Raw genomic sequence first — 25,959 nt, 5'->3', positions numbered from 1 at the left:
GCTAGTTAACTATGCCTTGAAATGTGTGAGAAGTGCTCATGTGTTCTAGTCTGTTGGTTCAGTTGTAGAGCTGGTTATCTTTAACAGAAGGATCAGAACTTCAGACAAGATTTTTCTTTTTAGTAGGAGCTTTCAGTTTCCTGGGAAATCTGCTTATTTCATGTGTGCTTCAAGAATATTTTTTTGAAATAGATTTTTACAATTTGTTGACTCAGTACAGTCATTCGCTGCATCTAATCCATTTTTGCAGTGCTCCAGCAAGTTGAAGAGTTCACCTTTGTGCATACAAAAAATGTGAAAGTTTAATTGAAATCTGTGCTTTATATTATTCTCTTGATGATCAGTATGCTAATAAACATCTCCAGTTTTTCTAGTGAGTCAGGAAGACCTTTGGTAATGCAAAAACTGTAGCTAATCTATAGAATGTCAGTAATGAAAACATTTTCCATTGAATACTAATGAGTTTGGTCCAGTACATACTGTCTTATTCCTGCTCTTTAGTTTGGGTAGAGGTGCTACTTGCTCTTAAAATGAATTCATTGTTAGCTACTTTGTAATTATATATAATACTGACCTCTGATGAAAGCAAAATGCATCATATTTTTAACGTATTTGTATTTTTTCAGTGTATGTGAATACTAGTTTTACTTTTGTGTTGTACCTTGCATTTGTTTACTACTTAAATACTCATTTAATTTATTTATTATTAATGTTCATCCTTCTCCTCTCAAATTACAGCGAAGTGTATCTATGGAGGCAAAGTGCTAGCAGAAGGTCAACGGATATTAACCAAGAGCTGCAGGGAATGTCGAGTAAGTTTCGGTTGTATAAACTTTTCCTGTTTTTTAATGTATGTGTGATGTTCACAAGTGACAATGATAAGTTAGTGCATTTCTTTAGGCTCCCTTCATGCAAATGTGACATCTGTTGTCTTGGAACGGTGACCTTGAAGTCAGTAAAAGCCACAAATATGAAAACAAGGCAGGAAAGTGACCCTTGCAGGGTAATAAAAACATGGGCAAAATTACTTGGAGGGATGTTTTCTTTCTTATCTCTGCTTTCATGATGTCTAGAAAAAGGCAGCAGCATCTTGAGTCAGTTACTAATTTCAGCTAAATTGCTAAAATTTGAAGTAACCTGGCATATATTGTTTGAGTTACTCTAGATTTTCCCCAGTATTATTTAAACTATGCGTAGCTCTGCTAATAATTGAAGGTAAATTGCTAAGTATTGAACTGGACTGGCAGGTTCTTTCTTGGCACGTTCATAACTCTTAGGCAGCAACAGTCAGTATTTAAGAACACAGGTAAATGGAGGCTGTGTTAGACAGGAACCTTCAGGGAGTGTCAGTGAGTGTAAGAGTATTGGAGAAGATTACAATGATTTGGTTATTGTTGTGCTTGTAGCTGAGTGTACAGAGTAACAATTTTATGTTCACTAATGGAAATGGACAATTGCTGGTTGCAGATGTTGTGAAAGCAGCTTGTTATGCAGAATTACTTTGCTGTTGTTAGTGTTCAGCTGTATAGGGATGCTTAACAGTGTATTCACAAATATGTGGGCAAGGTTGTTGCCTTGAAGACAGACTAAGGTGCCTGTTATTTATTATATGACATAGAATGTTTGTTTGGGAGGGAATGTGCTTAAATGAAATAAGATGAGAAAAGAGGGATTTTGACCTTAAAGTGAAACCAGAGAATGTGCTCTGAATTATGTCTGTGGAACTTCTCTGTGCTATAAATAAGAATGTTATATTCATCATTATGAGTATGATTATACATTCATGAAGATTAAAAGCAAATATTGGCCATCAAATATCTGTTGTATTAGAAAGGACAATAATGAAAAGAGTTTTTGCATTTTACTTATTGTTAAAGCAAACTGATATTTCCTTTATATACTACTAATTGTAATAATGTTGCAGTTAGTATTATTTACATCTTAATGGAGAGTGATAAGTAATTAAAACAGCATTTTTGAATGCAATATCATGGAAAAAATGGGTCTGTGCCTCCAAAAAAAAAAAAGTTACAGCTGTGTTTGAAGAAGACGTCAAACCTCACTGGCAAACCTTGTCATTCTGACTCAGGACAGTTTCTAAGTGGGTGCTCACCTCTGCTTCTCTGAGAAGATGTGTCTCCAGAACCAAGTTCATTCAATGTGTCTTCAGCATGACCTCTTAAAGCTGTAAACAAAACACCTCCTTATTTACTGCCTCAATTAGGAGTGCTCACTAAATGAAGGATGAATGGTGGACAAGATGCTGTATGAATAAAGGAAGGACTTTGTGCCAGGGGATTTACTAAAAAAATGTAATATAGTTTAATTTTCCAGGCTTGAAAAACAGACATAGTTTCAAAACCTGATCTATGAAGGAATACAGTAGAGGGTATACATCAACTGTCGATTTATTAGTGTTGATAAAGATGAAATAAAAATCTTGGGGAGTAGTACTTGTGTCTGTAAAGTAGGATATCTTTGTAGATGGGATAATGTCACAAAGATAAATTTGAATTTTCACATTTCAGTTTTTATTTGAAGATGGATATTTTATTCTTTGCATAGGTACTGATCCAAGCTTAAGAGGCTTTTAATTTCTGTATTTTTTCCATCCAAGGGAAAAAAAAATAATACTGATCCAGATAGATCAAAGATTTTGTCAGGCTGTGAGTGGTTTGTTTTTATTTCTGAAAACTAATCTAGACTAAAAATGTATTTATGATGCGCATCCTCTTAACCATAAGCACAGATGTTTACTGATGACAGCCATTCCCAGCTGGAATCCTGGCCACAAACACTCTCTAGGTTAATCTGCAATGAAAAAATTAGTGCACAGGTTTTTCTAAGAATTACAGAATAGTTGAGGTTGGAAGGCACCCCTGGAGGTCCTCTGGTTCAATGCCCCTGCTTGAGCAGGGCTGCCTAGAGTCAGTTACCCAGGACCATGTCCAGCTGGCTTTGGAATATCTGCAAGGATGGAGACTCCACAACTTTGCCGGGCAAGCTGTGACAGTGCTCGGTCACCCTCACACTGAAGAAGTGTTTTCTGCTGTTCAGACAAAGCCTCCTGTGTTTCAGTTTGTGCCCATTGCCTCTGGCCCTGTCATGGGGCACCACTGAAAAGAGCCTGGCTCCATCCTCTTTGCACCCTCCCTTCAGGTATTTATATGCTTTGGTGAGATCTCCCCTGAGCGTTCTCTCTAGGCTGAACAGTCCCAGCTCTCTCAGCCTTTTCTTCTGTGGGAGATGCTCAGTCTTTCACATATCCTCATGACCCATGGATGGTGTCTCTCCAATTGTTCCATGTCTCTTGTACTGGGGAGGCCAACACTGGACCCAGCACTCCAGCTGTGGCCTTGCCAGTGCTGAGGAGAGGGGAAGGAACACCTCCCTCGACCTGCTGGCAATACCTTGCCTAATGCAGCCCAAGTTATTGTTAGCCTTTTTTTGCTGCAAGCATACATGGCTGGCTCATCTTCAGCTTGGTGTTTGCCAAGACTCCTCCAGGTCCTTTTTTCCAAAGCTGCTTTCTAGTAGGGTGGCCCCAGCGTGCACTAGTGCATGGGGTTTGTAGTGGGTTTGCATGAGAAGGTTTTGGTAGCAGGAGGGCTACAGAGGTGTCTTCTCTGAGGAAATGCCAGAAGCTGCCCCCATGTCCGACGTAGCCGATGGCAGCTGGCTCCGAGATGGACCTGCTGCTGGCTAAGGCCAAGCCTATCAGCGACAATAGTAGCGTATCTGGGATAATGTATTTAAAAAGAGGGACCCCCCCAAAAAAAAGAAGTTTGTGGCAGCAAGAGAGTGGAGTGAGACTATGTGAGGGCAACAGCCCTGCAGACACCAGCCAGGGTCAGTGCAGAAGGTGGCAGGAGGGGCTCCAGGCACTGGAGCGGAGGTTCTCTGGCAGCCTTTGGTGAAGCCCACAGAGAGGCAGGCTGTGCCCCTCAGCCCATAGAGGTTATCGGAGGCGGGGAGGGGGGCGGGGAGGGGGAGGGGGAATGACATTGAAGTCAATGGAAAATGTTCTATAACTTCTGTTGCGTTGGGAGTTTACTGCTCGTCAGCTGACTTTCTGGGTTAATGCTTCCGAGTGACATGATGCTGGTTCATAACTGCGTGGCATGTTTGCCTGAAAAGGTTACAAGAATAAATTCCTCTTCATTAGTGCTGGGAGCAGGCAGTCAGGGTGCGCCATAAAAATCCTAGAAAGATGGGCAGGGCTCCACTGACTTGCAGGAAGCTTGGCCAAAAAGTTTTTCGTAAAGATAAGGAAAAATGTGGTTCCTAGAGTGACAGTTAAGGGCACCGTTTGGTACTTTCTCCTGAAAGGCTCATCGATAACAGCTAAAATGTGTGTGTGTGGGGAAATCACCAAAAAGCAAAACCCCAAAATAACCTTTTCTGAAATCTTGGTGTTATTTTCCAAAGCTGACATCTGAGATGAGCTGTTTGTGGTTCAGGTTTTCACTGCATGTAACTGATCAGGCTTACAGCTAATTCTTTTTTATGTACTTAGCTTTGTGATTAGTAGAAATTTAGTTACTTTGTTGTAAATTTTTTTACTCCAGGTCTCATTCTTTGTGTATTGTATATCACAGCTGGAGTTTAACCTATTCATTCCAGAAGAATGTTGTTTTGACATCTCTTTCTGTCCAGATTCTATGGCTAGATACATGGCTTGAGTATAAGAAATTACTAATATTTCTAAGACTGCCTGAAGCAATAATTTTGAAGTGGATAAAATCTGAAATTTAATGATGATAATTCTTGTAACTGGATCTGTGCTAGTTCATTACAAATTGATTTTAATCCAAAGAATACTCAACATAGAAACATTTTAATTGTTTTAAAACTTAATTACAAGTATGTTCAATTTCATTTCCCAAGATGCACATTCTGTGGAAAATGGGGAACTTAGGGAAATAAAATCTTACTGTCATTAAATTAATGGAATTCTCCATTTATGTGGGTTTTTTTTATGTCTTTATGATTCTCTAAAGAAGATGCGAGCTTGGATTGAATTTGTCTTTAGCTTTTTGACTCATCCTGGTCACTGATCTGACTTTGATATGATTTCTTGACTTCTTGCCACCTTTTCGACCAGATTTATTGTTGGACAATATTTTTTGTCCATAGGTTGACATACTGTATCCTTTCTGCTGCAGTTGTCACGTCTGAGCTTGAATAGACAATGGGTTATAGCCAGGGCTTTTCCAGCTGGTAGTTTGATAACATGATAGTAAATGATGGCTCAGTGTCTGGTTCTTTTATCACCTTTGCTGCTGCAGTTGCATAGGCAATGGTGGGGGATTCCTCCCTTTCGCTTATGGAAGTGAGATCAGGAGGAGACCTAATACCTCCATTAACTTCACTGGTCTTCTGTGGGCACTTGTTTCAATGAAGCATGCCGTATGTGATACTGTAGGGAGCTGCTTTTTTTTAAAATTATTTTTTTTAAAAAAGAAAACCTGATTCCTGTAGGTTTTTTTAATATTATTGTTCACGACAGCAACTGATACAACTTGCCAGTTAAGACAATTGAAAAGCAAGAAAAATTACTTGGCCCTGCTTAGCCTTAACACTGCAGTCTCGAAGGGCAGTGACTAGCGGTGATTGTAGAATGGTCCATTTTGCATTCCCTTGATCTGCTCGCTTCTCAACTGTAAGTCCTACTAGCTGCCCAGCACCTTGTGCATCATTTGCACCTTGTAGACTCAGCAGGCTTTTTTGCATTCGTGACTGCGTAGGGCAGCTTGATGCTGTGGGAGATAATTCTGGCACCTGAAGTGACATAGCTGAATCAGTGTTGCCCGGCTGGTAAGGCTAACTACCATCAAGTTTTTTACCTGTACTGGTTCTGGCACCTGAGCTAGCCTTTGGGCATGGTGTGGCACAGTGTTGTAGAGTTGAGAGCAAGCTTCTGGCTAGCAAAGGTGTCTCTGTAGACGGGTGTTTATTCACACAGGTTAGACGCATACGTACTTTCAATATCCTCTGTTAAAAGTCACGTATCTGATCCCTCAAATAATGAGAATGGTGCCTTTAATAACATATTTTGTCTTCTATTGGTATTAGTTTTCCTCTGTTTTTTAGCTCTAGGTGTGTTTGGATCATATTTTTAAACTTTTCTCTGCAATCGTGATAGCTAGAAAATGTAATTTATTTCTTTGAAGAAAGCAGAAATTCTCATTCCATCTTTTCATTCCACCTTCTGAAGCATCACAAAAAATATTTTGGGATGAGTGGGGACTGGATTAATATTTAAAAGGTGTATTGGCAATATAGCAGGTTGCCTGCTTTCTTAGTGGAGTTTCACAGCCCTTTGGAAAATGGGATTACTCAGGTGTGGACGGTCCTGTGGCATAGTTACTGTAGCTCTTACTGAGTAAAAATCCTGAGTAAAAAAAAGTACCTGGAAGGAAAACAAATATACTTTGAGACAACATATTTAGAAAAACTACTATAGAGTTGTGAGCTTAAGTGCCTTTTTTTTTTTTTCCTTCTTTTTTCTTTCAACTGTGGGCAGAGAAATGCCCAAGTAGATTACTTGAGGTTTGATATTATGGTGGAAAACATGAATTTAACTTGCTGCCTGCTAGTTTACTGGTGTTGTTAATAGAGATTACCAGTGTTATAGATTGAATATTCTGTGACCCTTGCCATTGTACATGTTTTCATCAATGTCATTTTTAAAAAATGTTTATTTTCAGAATGGAGTTTTAGTGAAAGTAACAGAGACTTGTCCACCGTTAAATTGCTCAGAAAAAGATCATGTTCTTCCGGAGAACCAATGCTGCAGTGTCTGTAGAGGTAAGCCAGAGACTATGCATGCTTGGAAGGACTATAAGTTGCTGATTCAACAAGGGAATGCACTGGAAGGAACAATTCCTTTTTAATGAGATAGTAGGTACCTCTATAAACCTGAGTCTATAGTTAGCCTTCATGTAAAACAAGTCTGTGATATTCCATTGGTTAGAAGATTTACCAGGTACAAAGCTGTAATTGCTCTGAATTAGGGAGGGGGAGGGAGAAAAGGAAGACTGCGAGAAAGGGCCCAGTATCTCTTCAGAATTCCTGTTAGGAAGAAGTATTTGAAAAAGAGATATTTTATGTTGTTTAAACTTGTAACTGCACTGAACGTACAGGGTTTTGGAAATGGCTTTTTAAGCTCTCTATTTTAATATCAATCTGATGTATATTTTGAGGTTCAAGATCTGAGCACTCTCAGCACTCATTTATGAATTAAGCTGGACAAATACAGAATAAAAATGAAAAAATAACCTGATCCACAACCCCGTTTTTCTTCTTTCCAGTGGGGTGTTGAGATGCAGGTTCTTCTTGCTTTGGTTCCCTTTTAGCCTTGGTGAATCCTGGTTGCTTGCTGGACCAGACTGACCAGCCAGAGCTAAAATTTTAGTTGAGGAAGTCCCCTTAAATGAGGACAAGGCAGGTATCACAAGGCTAGGGAACTCGAGCAAGTTTTCTTCTTAAAGCATGTTGTAATCAGTAAGCTGTTGGGTGAAAGGTGTTAGAATAGTCGTTCCCTGTGCATGTCTGTATTGTACCTCTCTTCCACACCTCTCCCTTGGTGCTGCGTCTGGTCTCTCAGAGCAGGACTCGCATTTCCGCCTTCAGTGATGCATCTCTGAAATGTCAAGCCAGAGGTGTGCCAAATGAGCATGAGACATTTCCAGGCTTAGAGGATTACTTGGGCCTGCTGGACTATCGTCTTGCCTTTATGTACATTCTTCCAGTGTCATCGTAGATGCCAACAAAGGGGCTCTGAACCTCTCCCTTAGCCAGTAAATATTTAGTAAACATGCATAGTTAAACATTTACTAAGGCCTTGAACTTGCAAACAAACGCACGTGGCTGCAGGGGCCAGCAGGTTTAGGACTGCTTGCTGGAATGTAGTCTAAGAATATACACATTATTTTTTTTTTAGAACAGTTTCTAGAAACATCTGTAACTATTTAAGCAAACAGTATATGTCACTGCTTTGTCCCTCAGAGGGCTCGATGTCTTAATGATACTTCATAACAGATGTCCCAGTTTGATGTAGTGCAGTACTGAACAAACTATCTGCATTACTTAAAAGAATTAGAAATCTGAATGCTTTGAAGTTGATGAAAGATAAGTTCTGTAATTATTCAGTTCTATATTATTGTTAATGATAGGTACTCTTTTTAGATATTCATCCCCAAACTGGTTTTATTATTTATAAAATAGCATGAATATGTATACTTATCTGATGGTCTCTGGAAGCAAGGGAAAGAATTGTACTTCCACTTCCTATGAATTCTTATACATAGTGCTGTCAAATGGATCCATTAAACTTCCACTTCAGCTCTGCTTTAGCTGACTGCTAAAACAGCACCGCTTCCTTTTGTATTTCAGCTTTGCTTTTTACAATTATTTTGAAAATCATGCTTAAAGGTAAGCTTCTGTCAACTTTACAAAGGCATAAATTGGAGTTAGCACTCCTAAGTTGCTTCTTATACCCTGAAGTAGATTATATGCTGCTTGACACTTTTGCTTCAGTTGCACGCAACCCAAAGTGGTAGTACTAATTTTATCATATGTAGAGTGGTAATGTTAAAAATGGATACTTATTAAAAATTCCATATTTGTTATGGGTTTTGTCATGCAGACAGGTGCCTTCGCCCTCTGATATGGCAAGCAGACCATAGTTTCTGGTCTCATCCTGTGCCGATGACTGGGAAAGGATAGAGTGCGTCTCTGTTTGGCAGTAACAACCTCTTTCAGGGACTATATTCAGTTTTATTGCCAAGCAAAAGTAGTAAGGAAGAAATATTTTAGTAAATACAGTCCCAAGTAAACAGAGTGTTTATGGGAAGCCACATGGATCATTTGCATATCATGCAAATTTCACATTATATGTACGATGATACAGGTAATTCTTTGCATTAGCCCTTAGCTAAGTCTTTAGTCGGTAAACATGATGATTTGTAAGCATTTACTAGCAATGTTAAATGAGAACAATAAATCTATGTAAAGTTTATTAGTGCATGCTAGTGGCTGGTAGGTTCTGGTTTTTTGTCAGTTTGTGTTTTCTTTAGTATCTAGTAGTGGAAACAGAAATCTGCTATTGAATTTCATGTTCTTTAGAATTAGAGAATGCCTTTGCTGAATTGGGCAAGGGCAGGAGGTTTGCAGCTCATGCTTTTCTAGCTGCAACAAAGGAATTTCCATTTAATGAAAGGATAAATATGGGGGATCAACAGAAGTCATAAAAGACAGAGAAATACGGAAACTTTGTGATGCTGTGGTATGAGACTGTACTCTCTTCAGGGATTTCTGTAATATCTACCACCACAATAATAGGTAAGTGCCTAAAATAAGATAAGGTATGCAAGGAAAAAAAAACAGACTGTGGTGTTTGAGTCAGTGAAGGACCAAGTTGAATACTGTAAATGTGCACAGGTGCTGGGCTTCCTAGATAGTCGTTATTGTTTGTACATGATTAGAAAAGTAAAGACAGCAAATAATACCTTTTCTTCTTCAGGTTTGCTGCATGAGTCTATAGCAATAGCAAAAGCTAATATATTGCTAAAAGCCAATTTCTAGATTTCAGTGAAATGATTATATGAGGTGTACAGCAGGACAGGTGTAGTATGGAAGAACTCTGCTGTACAATGACAGCTTGTTTTTGTGATTTGGTGTATCTGGATCCAAAAATGCACCTTGTCAGATATGTATGTGGGATCTGTCCTTGAATGTTACAGAGTGTATGCCTAGTTCTTCACTTCAGCTGTGCGCTTCTAATATAAATATCTGTTTAGACTATGTGGCTACTTTATACTTTTCTGCAAGGCAATGTGAAATTATTAAGTCCTCTTCTAGACTTGCAGAAATTTAGTTAATTTAAAAATTTTACAAAGAATCATTGTGTAATAAAATATATTTTTTACTACTTATTGGAGAATCACTCATTTTTCTTAGAGCATGCCTGCTACATTTTTTATAGCCCAGGGACAAATCTAGTACAAAAAAATAGTGTCATAAAAGTGTTTTATTGTTCCCTTTAGCTGTTTTTCTCCCTGCCAAAGACAGTGTATAATTTTGAAAGAGGAGATTTTTTTCTCTTTTGAATGAGTGATTCAAATAAAGTTTCATGAGAGAATTTTTATGTTATGTTCACAATTTTAGTATGTAAGAATAGCCTTAACAACCCAAGCAGCTTCAGTCATGCTCTCCTTAAAAGAGGCAGTGTGAAGAAATAATGAAGTGGTGAGAGCTCTTTGGTTTCTGGAGAAAGTAATTTTTATTTGCTGTCCTGCAGTATGGTTCAGCTGATGGGTTTAGATTGACTGCTGAATTATGCCCATGAAAGCGTGTAGTTGCTAGTGCAAATTTTACACATTTATGTAGTAACTGTTACTAATTACTCTCTTGAATTATAACAAAAGTAAAGATTTTGAGGTTGAAATGTTGAAACTTTTGAAATTTTTTTGACCTTTTGAACGTTACTAACGCTATTAATGGAAGCATTGTCAGCATTCCTTTTAGAAGCCTCTGAAATGTGAAACAGTGAAATGTGGATTGCTGAAGGGTAGCTTCTTGAAGAGCAGGATAACAGGGGTTTTGCAGTTCTTGAAGTGAACAGCTAGGGAATTGTAAGTAGTACAAGAAAGCATTAGATATAAGGAAACACTCAGAAAAAGGAGAGGTGTGTTAGTGTGGCCCATAGGAGAGAAAAAGTAGGAAGAAATATGGATATAAGACATGGATTCCAGCAGTAGTCTTGAATGAGTTCTTGCATTCCTCAATAATTAAGCCAAATAACCAAAGATGTACTTAAACTGGATGACAGCACAGAACAGCCATGCTGCTCTGGAAAAACAGATTCTGGGAACTGGAACCTGATGATGTTGGGAAGCTTGTAAAAATAGGAATAATGTTCAGGTGTCTCAAAACACAATAAATGTTTAATTTTAGGTAATCTGACTTGGGACCCCTAAGCTCAGCCAGTTACGCAGTTCCCGATGCTGCAGAAGTGATAGTTTTATGTCTGCTAGCATGAAATCTGATCTTTTTCATAATTGTCTTAATACATATATTAATGGTCATTCTAGAGTCAGAAGAAAGAAGGAGAAAAATACAAGTATCTTTTTAAGAAAAATTGGAGCAACATTTCAGCAGCCTTGATAAAGGGAGAGAGTAGTGTTACCAGAAATGTTTGGGGAAGGAACAGATAACATCAGGCCCATCAAAAATCTGAACACACTCCTCAGTATTGAATTCCCCTATTGGTAGTATCTAATTGTATCTTGAATGTCTTGAATGACTTTGAAGGGCTGTTGTGCACACCTATGACTCTGTGTGTGTAAAATGGTTTCTGACATCTGTTCTGAATGTGTTTATCTGTAATTTTAATTCATGCTCACTTGCCTTTTCATCTGTGTTGGCCTGAAATTAGTTTAGATAATCAGAAGTATTTAAGATTTTGTGGGCTTCTGTCAAATCCTCTCCAATTGCCTGCTTGCTCAGATGTGGTGATTCTATTTTAAGCCATTTCTCATATTTAGAGAGGCATTGACTCTTTCAGATAAGACATGGCTGAATATTCTGAAGTCTTAGTAATTCAGTTACTTTGACCTGGGCAGTCAGAATGCATGCCTTCTGCTAGCTGCCACCCATGGTTGAGATTCAGGGATCCCGTGGCGGTATCAATGGGTGGTCTTGCCATCTGTGTAGGTATTTTAAAGGAACCCTATAATCCATTTCACACCAAAGAATTAATAAAAATCAGGCATTTGCATTCTTCTCCATTGTGCTTGCTTGGAGATAAGTAATTGCTTCCGTAAATAGTTTTGACATGATTAGATTGATGTTTAAGTCAGTGCTTAGGTCCCTTCTAGTTTATAGTCAGGAGTATAAGCACGGTCATAGCAGTCAGTGGCCCTGTGTACATTCCTGACTGTTCTGCTGGTGAGAAAGGATTGAAGTATTTAGCTAAATTAGAAATTGAATTAGGACTGTTAAAGGTGAGAAGAACACAGCTAGCTTATTTCTTCACATTACAGTCCAAATATGAGGTGGGCTTTATTTGCCAGAAGAACAGAAAAAGCACTCAGGTCCAGTAGGAAGTAAAATAAAGTAGATAGCATTTTATTCCTTTCTTGTCTCAAAACCCCAGCCTGGAAGAAAGTAGACCAAGGTCTAAGAAATGCAAGAACCACGCTTCCTTGGTATGTTCCTCTTGGCTCTTTTGAAGAGCTAAATGTACATCTTCACTGCAAAAGAGAAGTACTTGGAAAAACCTCTGATCCCATCAGTGGTATGCTTACTCTGACAGAGGCACAGTGAACGCATACTCTTCTATACAATCAAGTACATTTTCTTTTCTGCTGTTTAACCTTTGAAGTACATTTGTTTTGTAAAAGTTTGGTAATATACAGTGTTCTAGCACTGTGCATGCTCTTAACAGGCATGGCTTCCACTTTCCACTTAGAGATGTATTGAACAAGTTTTCTGAAATGCTATGGGAAATTGAAGTTGAGTCACTTTTAGTCAGTATTTTAAAAAAGAGGAAACAGCATTTCACAGGTCTTTTAATAAATGCCAGGGCAATCTAGAGATGTAGTAGGTATTCTATCATTGTGCATTCTTACGGAGAGAAGAAAAGTTCTTTAGAGCCTCTAATTACACAAGTTACAGAATTGGAGCATTACTTATGTTCTTCTATGCTCTTTAAACAGACTTCAATCTTGAAAACATAAGAAAGAGTCTAATTCTGAATGGAGACAGTTCATATTAGAGTTGAAAACAGGGGAACAAAAGCAATACTTCTTTTTCCAGAGAATTTTATAATGGATAGTTAGGATAGTCATTGTATCTACTGATGAATTTCAGAGGTGCCAGATAAACAGTGAAGGGTTCGTAGAGCCATGATGTGATGCTGAAAACTAATCAGTGTCATGTTCTTGGGAGAAAGTGCTGTTAGAGAAGAGTGGTTGACCTGGGATGTGGGACTTGTGTTGGAACTTAAGCCTAAGAAGCCATACCTTTGGCTAGTTGTAAGCCTTAAATTTGCCATGAACTGATTACAAGGTAAAATGTTGACTCACTGGGGTAAAAAGAACCTAGAAATAAGGGTTTTTTTTGGTGCAGAAAGTTGTATAGGACTATTGTAACTAAAACACACTGAGAAAGATGAAATATCTTTTACAGGTTTGGATATAAATAAATAAATATACATAAATTGTACTAGGACAGTAGTAGCAATCCACAGTAAATTAAAATGTGGTATTTTTATAGTGCCTAGCTTAACACACTGATATGTTACATTGGTTCTGACTAGTAGTATCTACCAATAATAATCAAATGTAAAACTACTACTGTGTATGAATTCAGAGGAGAATTATTATTCTAAAGAAGCAGGAAATAGTCTAGGATGTCATAGTCTTAAGGGAAGCAGTGACAAAGAAAATGTTATAAAGCATGTTCTCTCTTGGATATTATCTGGAATGCCAACAGAATAGTAATCCTGCTTGGGGAGTATAAATTAGATGCTGAATGGATAAGTTTGGGGAGATGGGTTCCAGTGTTCGATTTCAATTAAAATTATAAAGGCAAAAATGAGAAGTCAAGTACTGTGATTGCATAAATGGCTACAGGCAGTGTAACTGTGCCCTTTTTTGCCAGTATAAAACGTACTCAGGCTTGACAAGGCTGTATCTGGAATACTTGAATGGTTTTTACCAGACTGTGAAATGAATGAAGACTAGAAAGGGTATCTGCCGTATTCATTAACGAAATTAGTTCTTTTTCGCAAGTTGGATTACAATGAAAGAACGAACTAACTGAGCACAAGGAAGATACCTTGGTTGTTAATAACATGAAACAGAAGTTTTAGTGTGAGTTGGATGTTGGCACTGAGGAAGAGTCCTCCTTGCTAACAAGTGTTATTTTTTTAAAAATACTGACCTGGCAACCTAAAGTTAGATGATCAGACTCATGAAAGCTGGAGTGCACTGAAATGACAAAACTTGCGTTTTAAATTAGTAATGACTGAAGTGTGTGTTAAAAAACAAATTAAAAAACCATCAATGAGCAACAGCTTCAGTATAGCCCTGTGAAAATTTGCTTACTGTAGATGAAAGCTATATTTAGTGTAAGCTAAAATCTTCTGAAATTCTTTAAAGAATATCAAAGCAAGGGATTTGACCAAAGGTCTGAATCTGGCATTTAGATCTTAGAAGTCCAGGTCATCTTTTTTTTATAGCTGTCTTCAGGGGATGTTAGGAAAGTTTAGGAGCAATGAACCAGAACTTCTAGTTTGCTCCTTTATGACCAGGCAGAATTGGCAAAAACTGTTCTTGTATTCCAGCTTGCGCTTACATGAATACATGTAAAATTGTAAATACAATGGTATGTCTGGGTTTCTGGTTGCCCTCCTTCCAGGAGAGAAAAATCCAGAAAAAGTAGGATTTATCAAACATATAATGTATCTCGGGCAAATAGAAATTGTCTCTTGGGTATTAATAAAGAAAAATCCATCAAAAATAAACTAACGGGGAGAAAAAAAATATACTGTTGTCACATTCTGTAAGGTATTTAGTTATCTCTTACGGTACTTCCAGTGGAGTACCTTTAAATAGATAAAGTTGCTTTAACGTTAGACTTGAGCAGAAAGAGATTTTGACACATCTTTGAGAAATACTGAAAATCGGGAAGAAAGAACTTCAGCCAGTTATGCCTTTATAGAAGGAAGTGCGAAAGTTCATCATGTTCTTAGAAATGACTTTGTATGGGATAAAAGAAACTGTTCACAAAGAAACTACTGAGAATTTGTGTTAAGGAAAAAGGAGAGATTAATAAAAATTCTCCCCTACAAAACATGATGCATGGATTAATTGTAAACTTTAGAAACAATCCAGCTAGTTTTTGATGACAGAATTACAGGGCAGTATGTATGAGGTTGTTTTGATTACCAGTGCAGTTTTGTGTTCTAATGCAACGTCTCATTTTTACTCTTCTAAAAGCATGCATGATTATGCATAATAAGAGAATTGTGAAGGATTTTTTTCTGTATTACACTGTATTATCCTTTTGATGTAAGTTAGTATTACACTTCTTGGCAATCGGAGATAAGGTGCCACTTCATCCTACATAGGTTCAGTAGAAGACTAATGTATTGTCATTGCTTCCTCCTTTGAAGTTGTCTTTTCTCCTGACTAAAACTAGTCATGCAAATACATTTTTGAACAAAATGGTTTTACTGAGAATGAATTCATGGGGGAATCCAAAAAGCCTGCATGCACTGGATAGGTTTATAGAATGTAGCCTGCCAGAGTTTTTCATAATGATACAGTCAATGCAAATATTAAACCTGTAAAACTGGGGAAAAAAAAGCTTTAATACCAGCTTGCATGTTCCTTGTGTTTCAGGCCATAACTTCTGTGCGGAGGGACACAGATGTGGTGAAAATTCAGAGTGCAAAAATCGGAACACAAAAGCTACTTGTGAATGCAAGAATGGTTATCTCTCTATCCAAGGGGACTCTGCGTATTGTGAAGGTAAACAAAATATTCAAGTACTGGTCCCCTTAACAGCGTATTCAGCAACATAGTGTTAAATAAACGGTTGATGAATGAATTACATTGCAAAGTTCAGTTTCATGATGGTGTGTATCACTAGGACCCTTTTTGCGTTCATAAATATGGACTGAAGATTAGAAGTGGTGCTGGACCATTCAGATTACCTACCTATGGGCACGCCTCATGCAGTTATGCCTTGGCACCCCATGGTCAGGCTGTCATTCCAATTTCTAAAATAGAGGTTTTCAGACAACAGCACCTACCTTATAAAATGTTTTTTAGAGAACAACATCTTTATATGATGCGTTAATTTAGGAAGTGGGAATTCTGCTGGCATTTGTGAGAAAGGTAAGTGTGAAAGTGTACTGGGACTTGAATATAGAAATGATGATCTGCAGTCCTTCCCGAAGTACTTCTGTGGGATGGGTACTTTACTGAAATGGTTTTCCTATGACACAGAAGAGACCCATTTCTGAGAAGACTGTAGCTGAGGTACTTCTGTTGATGTATTATTCCATCACAGGAATGAATGCAATGGGGCATTATTTTCTTTTTTTTTGTTTCTCAGTGTTTTCTAGAGCTGGCTGTTATTCATAGCTATGATGTACTTATTAAAAACTAAATTGATGAATCAACATATAGCACATTCCTTCCTGCCTTTGCATTGTGAGTTATTTTTAATGCCCTTATATGTCAGGCTGCAATATTTAATCTTGGCCATCGTAGGAGGTTTTTCAACTACTTTGCAAGAAAATACTTCCCTAGATTCTTTTTCCCATCGTACTGGTGATGGAAGGGAGATGGCATTTTGGACAAGCTGTTAAAATATACTGTAAGCATTGAAAGACAGGATGAAAGAATAAGAGAGACATGCATGGGCTGGGCTTAAATGATCCCGCTTTCATAAAAAGACTTTTTAGTGTATGTAAGTGAGCAGGACTGTTTTAAATATCTTTATGAAGCTGTTCAGTAAATTGCAACTATAAATCTTATGGTATTTAGTCAGTTCTCTACAAAGAAGAATTTGAACAGTCCTCTACATGCATTCTCAGGGACTGGGAAAACACTTGACACATTTGTTTTTAAAGGTAGGCAGCAGATAAACTGTATATAGAGAAACTTTTTTTTTGAACAAAAAACTGTGAGAAGAGCTGCTCTATATGTACTTCAAGAACTTTTCAGAAATCAGAAGGCAGTAACAAGGCTCTTTATCAGCTATGATACAGAATCCTCTATATGTTCTTTTTTACTGTTTTAAATAAAATCAGTGCTTAGTGTTTTTATTTACCTAGTAGCAGACTGTCCCTTTTTTCCTCTATGGAAAAAAACCTCAAACATCTTGACTCAAATAATACTGGAGATGTTGGTAGTGCATTAGTGGTAGTGGTGGGGGGAAAAAAAAAGCTTTTTGAAGAAATTAGTGGGAACTACAACATACCTGACCCTATGTTGCATTAAATTTAGGAAGGGCAAATTGAATCCCAGTCTTCTGGGCATGTGGATGAAACATGAGGCAACAGAACAAACACAGGTGCTTTTGCTGCTTGAGACCATGAGATAGATGAGAGAGGTGTTCTCTGCATGTTGCAAAATTATAAATGTGCTAGATGGAGAGTAGTGCTTATGAGATAGAGAAGAGAAGGTGTTTTAGCAAGGGGAATTACAGACACGTAATGACAAATTGATTAGCCAAGAGGTGACTCCTTTCAGCCCTATGCAGAGTTTCCTTTCACTCCACAGAACAGCTTTCTGCAAAATTTATTTCAATGCCTCTCTAACCTAGTTTCTCTCACCTATGCATTTGATCTGCTAAACAGAATCATTTCATAGTTGGGTGTATAATGTTTCCAAATGCGTGGTGAAGCTGTGATTTAAATAAAGGAAATCAAAGCCAGGTATCTGAAGGTACACTTTGGCAGGGTGTTGTTTTAGTAAAGGGGTGGATTTTTTTGTGGAGTTCTGGATTTCTGTGTGTACTGTCCAAGAAGTAAATGGGAAAAGCACCTAAACAAGAGCTATTAAACATACAAAATACCTGTAGAAGCAAGGAAAATATTCTCAGCTGTAGTTCTGAATTTGTCTTCATCATTCTTGAGCGCTGAAACTTAAAAGACGTGTAAGATTACTGTTTCCTTTGAACTGGCGAGGTTAAACTATTTCATACTTGTGACATGCGCTGCTAAATGACACAAGCAGATCATTAACTGGAGCTTTCTGGATTTCTTCTCTCTTCCAATTTATCTGAAATACTTGTGCATGTGAATTCTTATGTATGGTGTTATTTAACCTTACCTGTGTTTTTACTGTTGTTTCTGCTCGCTCTTATTCACACACGCAGGTCCAGTTTTATCCTGCTGGACCTTATGGCATCATTTTGATCTTGTGAGATCTCTGAAAAATTGTGTTAGTCTGCTTTGCTTTTTGACACGTATTTGTGTCTTTTTGTTTAACATTCTGTACTCACATCTGCAGTATGGTGGAAAAAAATCAAAAAGATTCTAACTTCTGTCAGAGAATTGTCATCAGCAAATTTGTAAAATAAAAACATGAGAGGCTTTTACTATTCATTTGCAGTAACTCCTTTTCAAGTAGTTAGCAGCTACTCATGTCAAAATACAAGTGTAGAATAACCACTCACTATATGCATTCCATTTTTGAGGTAACATAGATATGTTTAGGGAAGACAGTTTCTGAAAACAAACGGGTAAATGAAGCTTGTAATGAATGAAGTATATAAGTGGAGATTATCTGTGTTCTGTAAAAGCAATGTATTTTGCTTGAAACCAGAAAAGTTTTGGGTTTTTTTTGTTGTTTTTTTGACACTTGCCTACTTGTCTTGCATATATGAGATATAATTAGAGCATTCTTATTTGCAAAGGGACTTACAGGTATTTTTCTGTTAATCATGTTGACTGAGGTTTTAACTGCTCTTGGGGTTACGTAGGCACAAGTGTTGAACCAGTATGCGTTTATCTCTGTCACATATCCATGGATAAATTCTGGGAACCGCACAAGTAGCTAGCAAGCCCAATGTCTGCAGGATGCAAGCATTCAAGGTGTAGCAGCATGTATGCACTTGCAGCTATGACTTTTTACCACATGACATAGGAGCATCCATGTTGAGAGCTGAAAGCTGCGTGCATGAGATTTAGTTACACATGGCATAGGAGTTCAGTGGCAAAACCAGGACAAAAATGGGGAATTCATTTAAGTGTGCCTCATGCTGATTCTTCCAGCCACGTTATGGGTCACGTACGGCAGACCTGCAAATACTTGTATTTTTTTAAAGCCAGAAATCTCCGCAGTTTGTGACTACTTAACAAATAGTAATAGGACCAGTCTGCATAATGCAAACTAAGGGACAGGGAACTGTCAGCAAATGGGGTCTGAAGCTCAAAGAGAAAGTAAGAAAAATAAAGCTGGATCAGCTGAAAGTCAGGCTTGTTGCTAGCATGATTATCCTCACTTTATAGATGCTAACAAGCAGAGTCATCTCTTCTGAAAAGGTGGATATTCAGCTATCCACCAGAGACAGCAAAAGCAGAATCATTTTTTCCTGCCACATCTCACTTCTTCATTCTTTATTACCTTTTTAGCTTGAAATATTAACAGCCCTTTTTGCCCACAAAGTTGTTGTGTTGGTGCAAAAGTGATTAAATACCTAATTGCTGTTGAGCTCTGATTAATTGTGAGAGCTGTTTAAATCTGAATGTTTAAATCTGAAGTGGAATGAACTCTTTCAGTTAGGATGAATGTATGCCTCTTCTCACTGATAAGAGTGTACGAAACAAGAAAATTAGTATTAACCTTCTGTCCTTCATGCACAGCTACTGATGCCCCCAAGAAGCATCTAGTAAAAGTGATACAGTAGCATATGACAAGATGTCCTGTGACGTTACACATCATGTGCTTAACCACTGTCACCAGAGAATGTTCCTCTCATAAGGGGTATAATATAAGAAAGGATCCATTGGTTAAAGTGGACCTACAAGATCAATATTCTCATTGTGTGATTGAATTGTAGGGTGTGTTTTCCCCTATATTCTGTTTAATATTTTTATCCATGGTCTGGGTCAGGGGAGCGAGATGGCGTAAACATGAATGAAAGCCTTGGGAGAAAACTGAGTGGTTTGCCCCTGAGCATGGACCCAAGCATGCAGCATGGACAGACCAGGCAAACTTCGCCTGACGTGCCATACCATCATGCAGTGGTCTTCCGTAGCTTCTGCTCCCTGGCTAGCTGTCCAGTCTCGCTTCTGCAACAGCCTGATACTGCACATGGCTCCAGGAGAGCTGCAGGCAGGCGGTGTGGTTAGGGTTAGAGAAATTCTCCAGGACAGGCTGGGAGCTCTGCTTTTGGGCCGAGACCTCTGAGGGCAGACAAGAAAAAGCTTTGTCTCTCACGTACTTGACAATGAGGTTCGAAGGCTAGTATTTTTCTTGCTCCTCTTTACTTTCTTTCTTTTGTGTGTGTGTGTGGTCTGTTTCATGCATTTTGATTTAGAGTTCTGCAAGTTAGTCGTCTCAGTATTTGAGCTTGTATACCAAGAGATCCCATTCCTTCTTATCTTAGGTTTGTGGAAAAACAGATGTACCATTTCCCAACTCAGGAGTCTTGAGCTTAGGTACATAAGGCTATTCTCAGCCTGAGAGGGGGTAAGCTTGGAACGTCAGGATTCAGCTGCTAGTTACTTTAAAAATAAATTCATGTTTAATTTCCTTGTGCTTTGTAAGTATATTCCAGACACATAGGAGTGGTCTTTACTGCTTTCTGTTTCTTTACCTTTGAACTTTATGATGTCAGATATAGTCAGGAAATTCTTTACAGAAAGATAGATATGTAGATATGTTGGAAAAAAACCCTGTTCTGAAGATACGTTAATGTAGGTTTGGTCAGAAAATGTTTGTTTTCTGAAAGTCATATAGAAAAATATAATGGCAAAATGTAGAGGAAGAAGGTGTTTTTTTTCCCATTGCCACAGAAATCAGGAAAAAAAATCATCCTTTTAAGATTATTGATATAGTTCCAAGTGCAAAGACCTCACTATCAGCATGCTTTAATGAAAAACGAAAATAAAAGTTTACTTCTATTGCAGAATACAAAGGAACAAGAAAAATCTTTCATCATACAATATGGCTTCTGTTATAGTTCTGAAGATGAGAGAGCTTCATAAAGCTTACCTCTAATGTTTAATCCTTAGGCACATCACATCCTTTATGTAAATAGCTGTTTAGTGCGCAGAACTCTTTACAAGCAGTTTAAACTGAAAAACAATAAACTCAGACCTGCATACGGCCTTCAGAGTAAAAGTCTGCTGGCAATCCACTGAGTTTCCAGAGCTGATGTTTTTCTTGCTGTGTAAGTTGAGTTTTGTTGAGTTTTCCCCTCCTCCTCTGTAGCAATTTTATTGCAGCTGTTTTAATTGCGCTGCATTGTGGCTTGGGAGGTGACATTAATATTGTGTGGTATCATAGAAACCTTCTGTGTGGCGGTGATGTATGGCTGTGATTTTGGATGGTGTCTGTTCACCTGACTTCTGGTTCATCTTTTAATGGTAATCCTTCTGTTGTTGTACTCTCAAAAAACCTGCCTCACAAGATGTTCGTATTTCCTGCAGTTGTTACTCACTCTATGTGAAAGGTGTTGCGTTGTTGTACGTATATGCATAAGTACATGCTGCATACTTGCTGAATTACCGCAAGTTAAGCAAGTGGGACAAATGATGGCAAATGACTACGTTTTTTGCAAATGCACTGAATTTTTCTCTGTGCTGAAACCATAGCAAAGAGGAAGGCAGGAGAAAAATCTGAAAACGTTACAGTTAAGATCATAATGTCTGCTGCAAAGACAACATCTATGGCAGTGTTTCAGTTGTAACCAAGTCCCCACGTAAAGACTTAAAAAACCCCCAAACCAAACAAACACTGCAACAAAACAAGATCATCACCATCGCCCCCCCGCCCCCAGCTAAAAAACCCAATCCAGCCACCCCACACATACCCACGCCTTTTTATAAACATGTGACTTGATGCCAGGTTGTTTTTTTTTTTTTTAAAGCTTACAGTTTCTTTGAAAGACACTTGTTAACCTAATATAAAAACTTCATTGACCTGACAGTGTCAATTTTAAACTTCCACTGATGTGGGTAATCCTATTAATCAGTGAAAGTCCCTTCTCTTGGTGATATATTGCATGTAATACATTTGTCCTGCCTGCTGTTTTCATAAAGGCTTTTTATTTTAAACAATAATCTTAACCATTGCATGAACTCAAATTTGTCTTCTATAACATGATCAGAAGTCAGGCACTTGTTAGTCTCCTGCCTTTGCGTGTTTATGGACTTACTTTAAATGAGACTGCAGTTTCATCGTGCTGTGAGCTGTTACTGGAGGAGACTGAATTAAAAACAAAATAGACTCTCCCCCCTGTAAAGTAAATGCATATGTTCAAAGGCAGAGGTGATATACTGGCTAGTGGAGAAAAAGTTTTCAAATAAATGGTTAAAATTTTTATACTAAGGTTCAAGAACTTGTCAGAAATTTGTTTGTGCCTTATATGGCTCTAGACATTTGTGTTATCAAAACTGCTTTTATATTTACAAGTGAATTAGTTTAAATTCATATTCCAACTACCAAACCCCGAAAAGTGAAATTATTTGCCATCCCCTGGAGTAACTTTGGTTCTTTTGGTGTAATGTCATGCTGAGATTTATATGAAAATAAATTCTAATTTCTAATAAGGTAACCATATGTTTTGGAGTTATTGTAATAAAGTGTCATAAATAATTATGGCTCCAAAGAAATTGAGCCTTGCGACTGTCAGTTCTTATGTGAGTAACTTGCATTTGAATAGATTGCAATCATTGCTGTTAAAGGAAAGAAACCTCCTTGCCCCTTCAGCGTGGCAACGAAAATCCTGCGCGAGGCTCTTGGGATTTTTGTTTACACGGAGGGATTGGGGATGCTGTCTCCCTTTCAACAAATGCTCTTACATGTTAGGGTTGCCTTCTTCTGAATTGTATTGGACATAATTTGATATCTCTTATATAAAGCTTTTTTTTTTTTAACCTTTTTTTATTTGCCAAGAATAGGCTGATCATTTCTAATACAGGGTGAAACAGTACTGGTCTAGTTCACTGTCTGTTTTTAAGCACTTCACTGTCTCTCCAGTCCATATTTGCATTCAGCCTTCAGGATCCCTTTGTGCCCACATCCCAGATTTGGGGGCAAGGATGCGTTCGTGTATTTTTTACTTTGGGGGGGTGTGTGTGTAGGAGCAGAGATGGAATGAACTACTTCTCTTTAGGACAATCTCTCTAGGAGGCAGCCTAGTCCGAGTGCCTCACACAGCCTTCACTTCTAACTACTACTTTTTTAAAAATAGAACTTTATTTCATTTTTAGGTAGGTTAAAGAAAAGCCCAATGACATGTTGTTGGATACTCACTGTAGCAAATCTGACTTAAAAGATCACCAGTAGGAACTAAAAAAAAATAAAATTGTATGTTCCTGATGGATCAGTGTCATTATCTTTACGTGGGCTTATAGCAAATTGTTCCCATTGCATGTTCCAGCACTGAAAGAGGGAGAAATCCATGCAATAAATGGTGACATGATGTGCATGTACTAACCCTTTGAGCAGAAACAGCTCTTGCTGCTCTTTACCCATTAAGCCCTTGTATTGATCCTGATATTGCCAAGGTTCTTTCTTCAAACTATGACAGAGTGTAGCTCTTGTCACATTTCTGCTGACATCAGTGAAAAAGAGAAAACTTTGGAAGAGTTTTTAGTGGGTCTGTGGCGGTTTAGGCCAGGTAAGTGTTTCCATCAAACATTTTGGCAGCAAAGCAGAGAAGAAAATCTGGAGTTGTTCTTGCGGTGGTGATTGGAAGTTTGCTTATGGTTGAGCTAGACTGTAAAATGCTGAGAAATATTTGTAAATAATGAAGTTTTGCTTGGACTTGAATGGAAGCCACTTAACAGTACTTTTACCGAAGTTGCTAAAAATTGCCTAGCTCTTAAAACTAGAGGTTGAGGTGTTGAGGCTGTGCCTTTTGTAAAATCTGGAGCATTAGTGGAATCATTTAAAAAATTATGGGATTGTGTGTGTATGCATCTGTGACATATGTCTGTGTGTGTGCATATATGCAAAACAGCATCTTCTTATAGCAGCACAAAAGCCTTTAGCTACCCAGGATCTGACAGAATAGCAACTTTCTCACAGGCCTGTGGAGTTCAAAAGGGGGTTGGAATAGAAAACCTCCAGAGGGAACTTCTAACCTAAATTTATTTTGTGATTCTATTATCCTTTATCCTGTACCGTGTTTTGTATGGAGAGCACTGGAGGGACACAAGATGCTGTCAGCTCTCTATGGTTACCTTTTGCAGCCCTTGGGAATGCAGAGGGCAACTATTTTGCGTAGTTGAAAGTCCTGAAATGATAAAAAGGATAATCTCTTTTAAATGCTGGCACTTGTAAATATTTTTTCAGCTACTTGAAAGAACCTTGATATGCAGTTTTGCAGCTCAAGCTGTCTCTTCGTTGCTCTTAGGAATGGCTTTGTGGGGTATGGAGTCCCTTGTCCATATGGAAGTTCTCACAGGCAATATGTAGATGACCTGTTGGACTGGGCTTGGCTGTGAGCCTCTGAAAATGTATGTTCTAAGTGATGTCATCTAGCTGCTTCAAGGTCTGTGCTGGCAATATGCTAGTAGAACAACAGATCTGATTTGAGGCTGTCTAAATGTAACTATAAGTTGTCATAGGTGGGTCAGAAGAGGGAAGAATGTGCACTGGTCCTACAGCAAGATCTGTCACTGGTCCTACAGCAAGATCTGTCACTGGTCCTACAGCAAGATCTGTTACAAACTGAAGTGAATACCTCCCCCTCCATCAATTTTGAAAACACAGGAAAAAACTTGATTCGCTAGAGGACCTGCGTGATGGACTTTGAGGACTCTGATCTCAGCCTGAAAGTGTTGTGTCCTCAGGTAACAGATGCAGTGAAGTATATGTAGAAAATAATTTTGTTCAGATTTCTACATAGATGTTGGGGCTGTTGGGGAAAAATAGCATTAAACTCCTTAGGAACTGTTCTCATTGCTGTGATGTGTCAAAGAAAATTTTTTTCAATAACACCTTCAATAAGTTCCAGCTGATTTGGTACAAGTGGGTCCGAGGCTCTGGTGCTTCTTGAACAGATGCTGAGCTGTAAGAGAATAGGGACACTGCGGACACAGCAGCACTTCACCTGGCCGTGAAGCCACAGCACCCCATCTTGGGAGAAGGTAGCAGAGATGAGTGTTGCTGCAAAGGTGAAAGTGAAGTGTTAGGCCTCTGGGGAGCCAGGAAACTTACAGTGCTCAGGGTCTCTAATATAGGTCACAAATACAGCAGCTTTGCTGCATGCAGGGAACTTCTAGCACATGTTTTCTGTTGACTGCAAAACGATTTATGATTAAAATTAAAGGCTTTTCTCTACCTAAAGTTAGTTGTGAAAGAAAAACAAGAAAAAGGGCAACAAAGAAAGAAAAACAAACCAACCACCTCCTCCTTCCTACAACTGTTATTTTTTTTTTTGAGTTACTGAATGAAATTAAGTTTTTTATCCTTCAGTCAAAAAACCCCACAACTGAATGGAAAAATCATCAGGTTTCTCATAAAAATATTTATTTTTTTATTATTTTTAATAGAAAATGTGTTTTGCCCTGGGTAATAGCATAACTGGGGGCTGTTCCAGTAAATATTATCTATTGCCTTTTTCCTTCTGTGAATATATTTTGTTTCCAGTAGATGGAAAACCAGAATTAGTTATAGAAGTACAGGTGTCTCTCTAAGTCCATGACAAATATAAGTTTATACTGTATACACATTTTTTTCCCTGCAAGATTTATTAACCGACTCACTGATATGGTTCTGGGTGTTCAAAGCTAATGTGCATACGAAAAACAAACCACAAAGGTTAAGAAATAATTGGAAAAGATGTTATTGCTGACCTAGGGCTTTGCTATATGGTTAACTCTCTGCTTTCTTTTTAGGATATCGGCATGCGTATTTTGCATCCTTTTCTGACATTTTTCCTAATGGCTTTTGTTCAGATTAATTTGGAATCAAATTGTACACTAATTGTGCAGGGTGTGTCTATATTAAGTGCAATCTGTTCTGAATTTATTAAGTCATTGAGCTTTTGACATTATCCAGACGCAGTAGGGTTATGCTGGTGTATAGCAATTTTAGTGTATCTGTTTCTGCTCACAACTGAAATTGAGACATACTTGTTTTATATATTTATATTAGGTTTTATTTTCAAATAATGAATAAATTTCCTGTTTTTTCAGTGCTATGGAAATACTTTTATAAATTTAATTAAGAAAAAAAGAGAAAGATAGTAATTTCT

At 38.0% G+C, this 25,959-nt stretch overlaps 1 protein-coding gene across 3 annotated transcripts in view; it reads left to right on the top strand.

The window, feature by feature from the left end:
• NELL1 (neural EGFL like 1) overlaps positions 1-25,959 on the top strand; it is a 292,473-nt gene that overhangs the window by 73,861 nt on the left and 192,653 nt on the right. For all 3 annotated transcript variants that reach the window (XM_040609298.1, XM_040609297.1, XM_040609295.1), the window contains exons 10-12: positions 739-812; positions 6,711-6,810; positions 15,414-15,542. In XM_040609298.1, coding sequence (XP_040465232.1) covers positions 739-812; positions 6,711-6,810; positions 15,414-15,542 — 303 coding nt within the window. The remainder of the gene's footprint in view (positions 1-738; positions 813-6,710; positions 6,811-15,413; positions 15,543-25,959) is intronic.

The sequence above is a fragment of the Falco naumanni genome, chromosome 10, assembly GCF_017639655.2.
Source record: "Falco naumanni isolate bFalNau1 chromosome 10, bFalNau1.pat, whole genome shotgun sequence".
NCBI lineage: Eukaryota > Metazoa > Chordata > Aves > Falconiformes > Falconidae > Falco > Falco naumanni.
The sequence above is the reverse complement of the archived record's forward strand: the minus strand, read 5'-3'. Positions and strand labels throughout refer to the sequence as shown.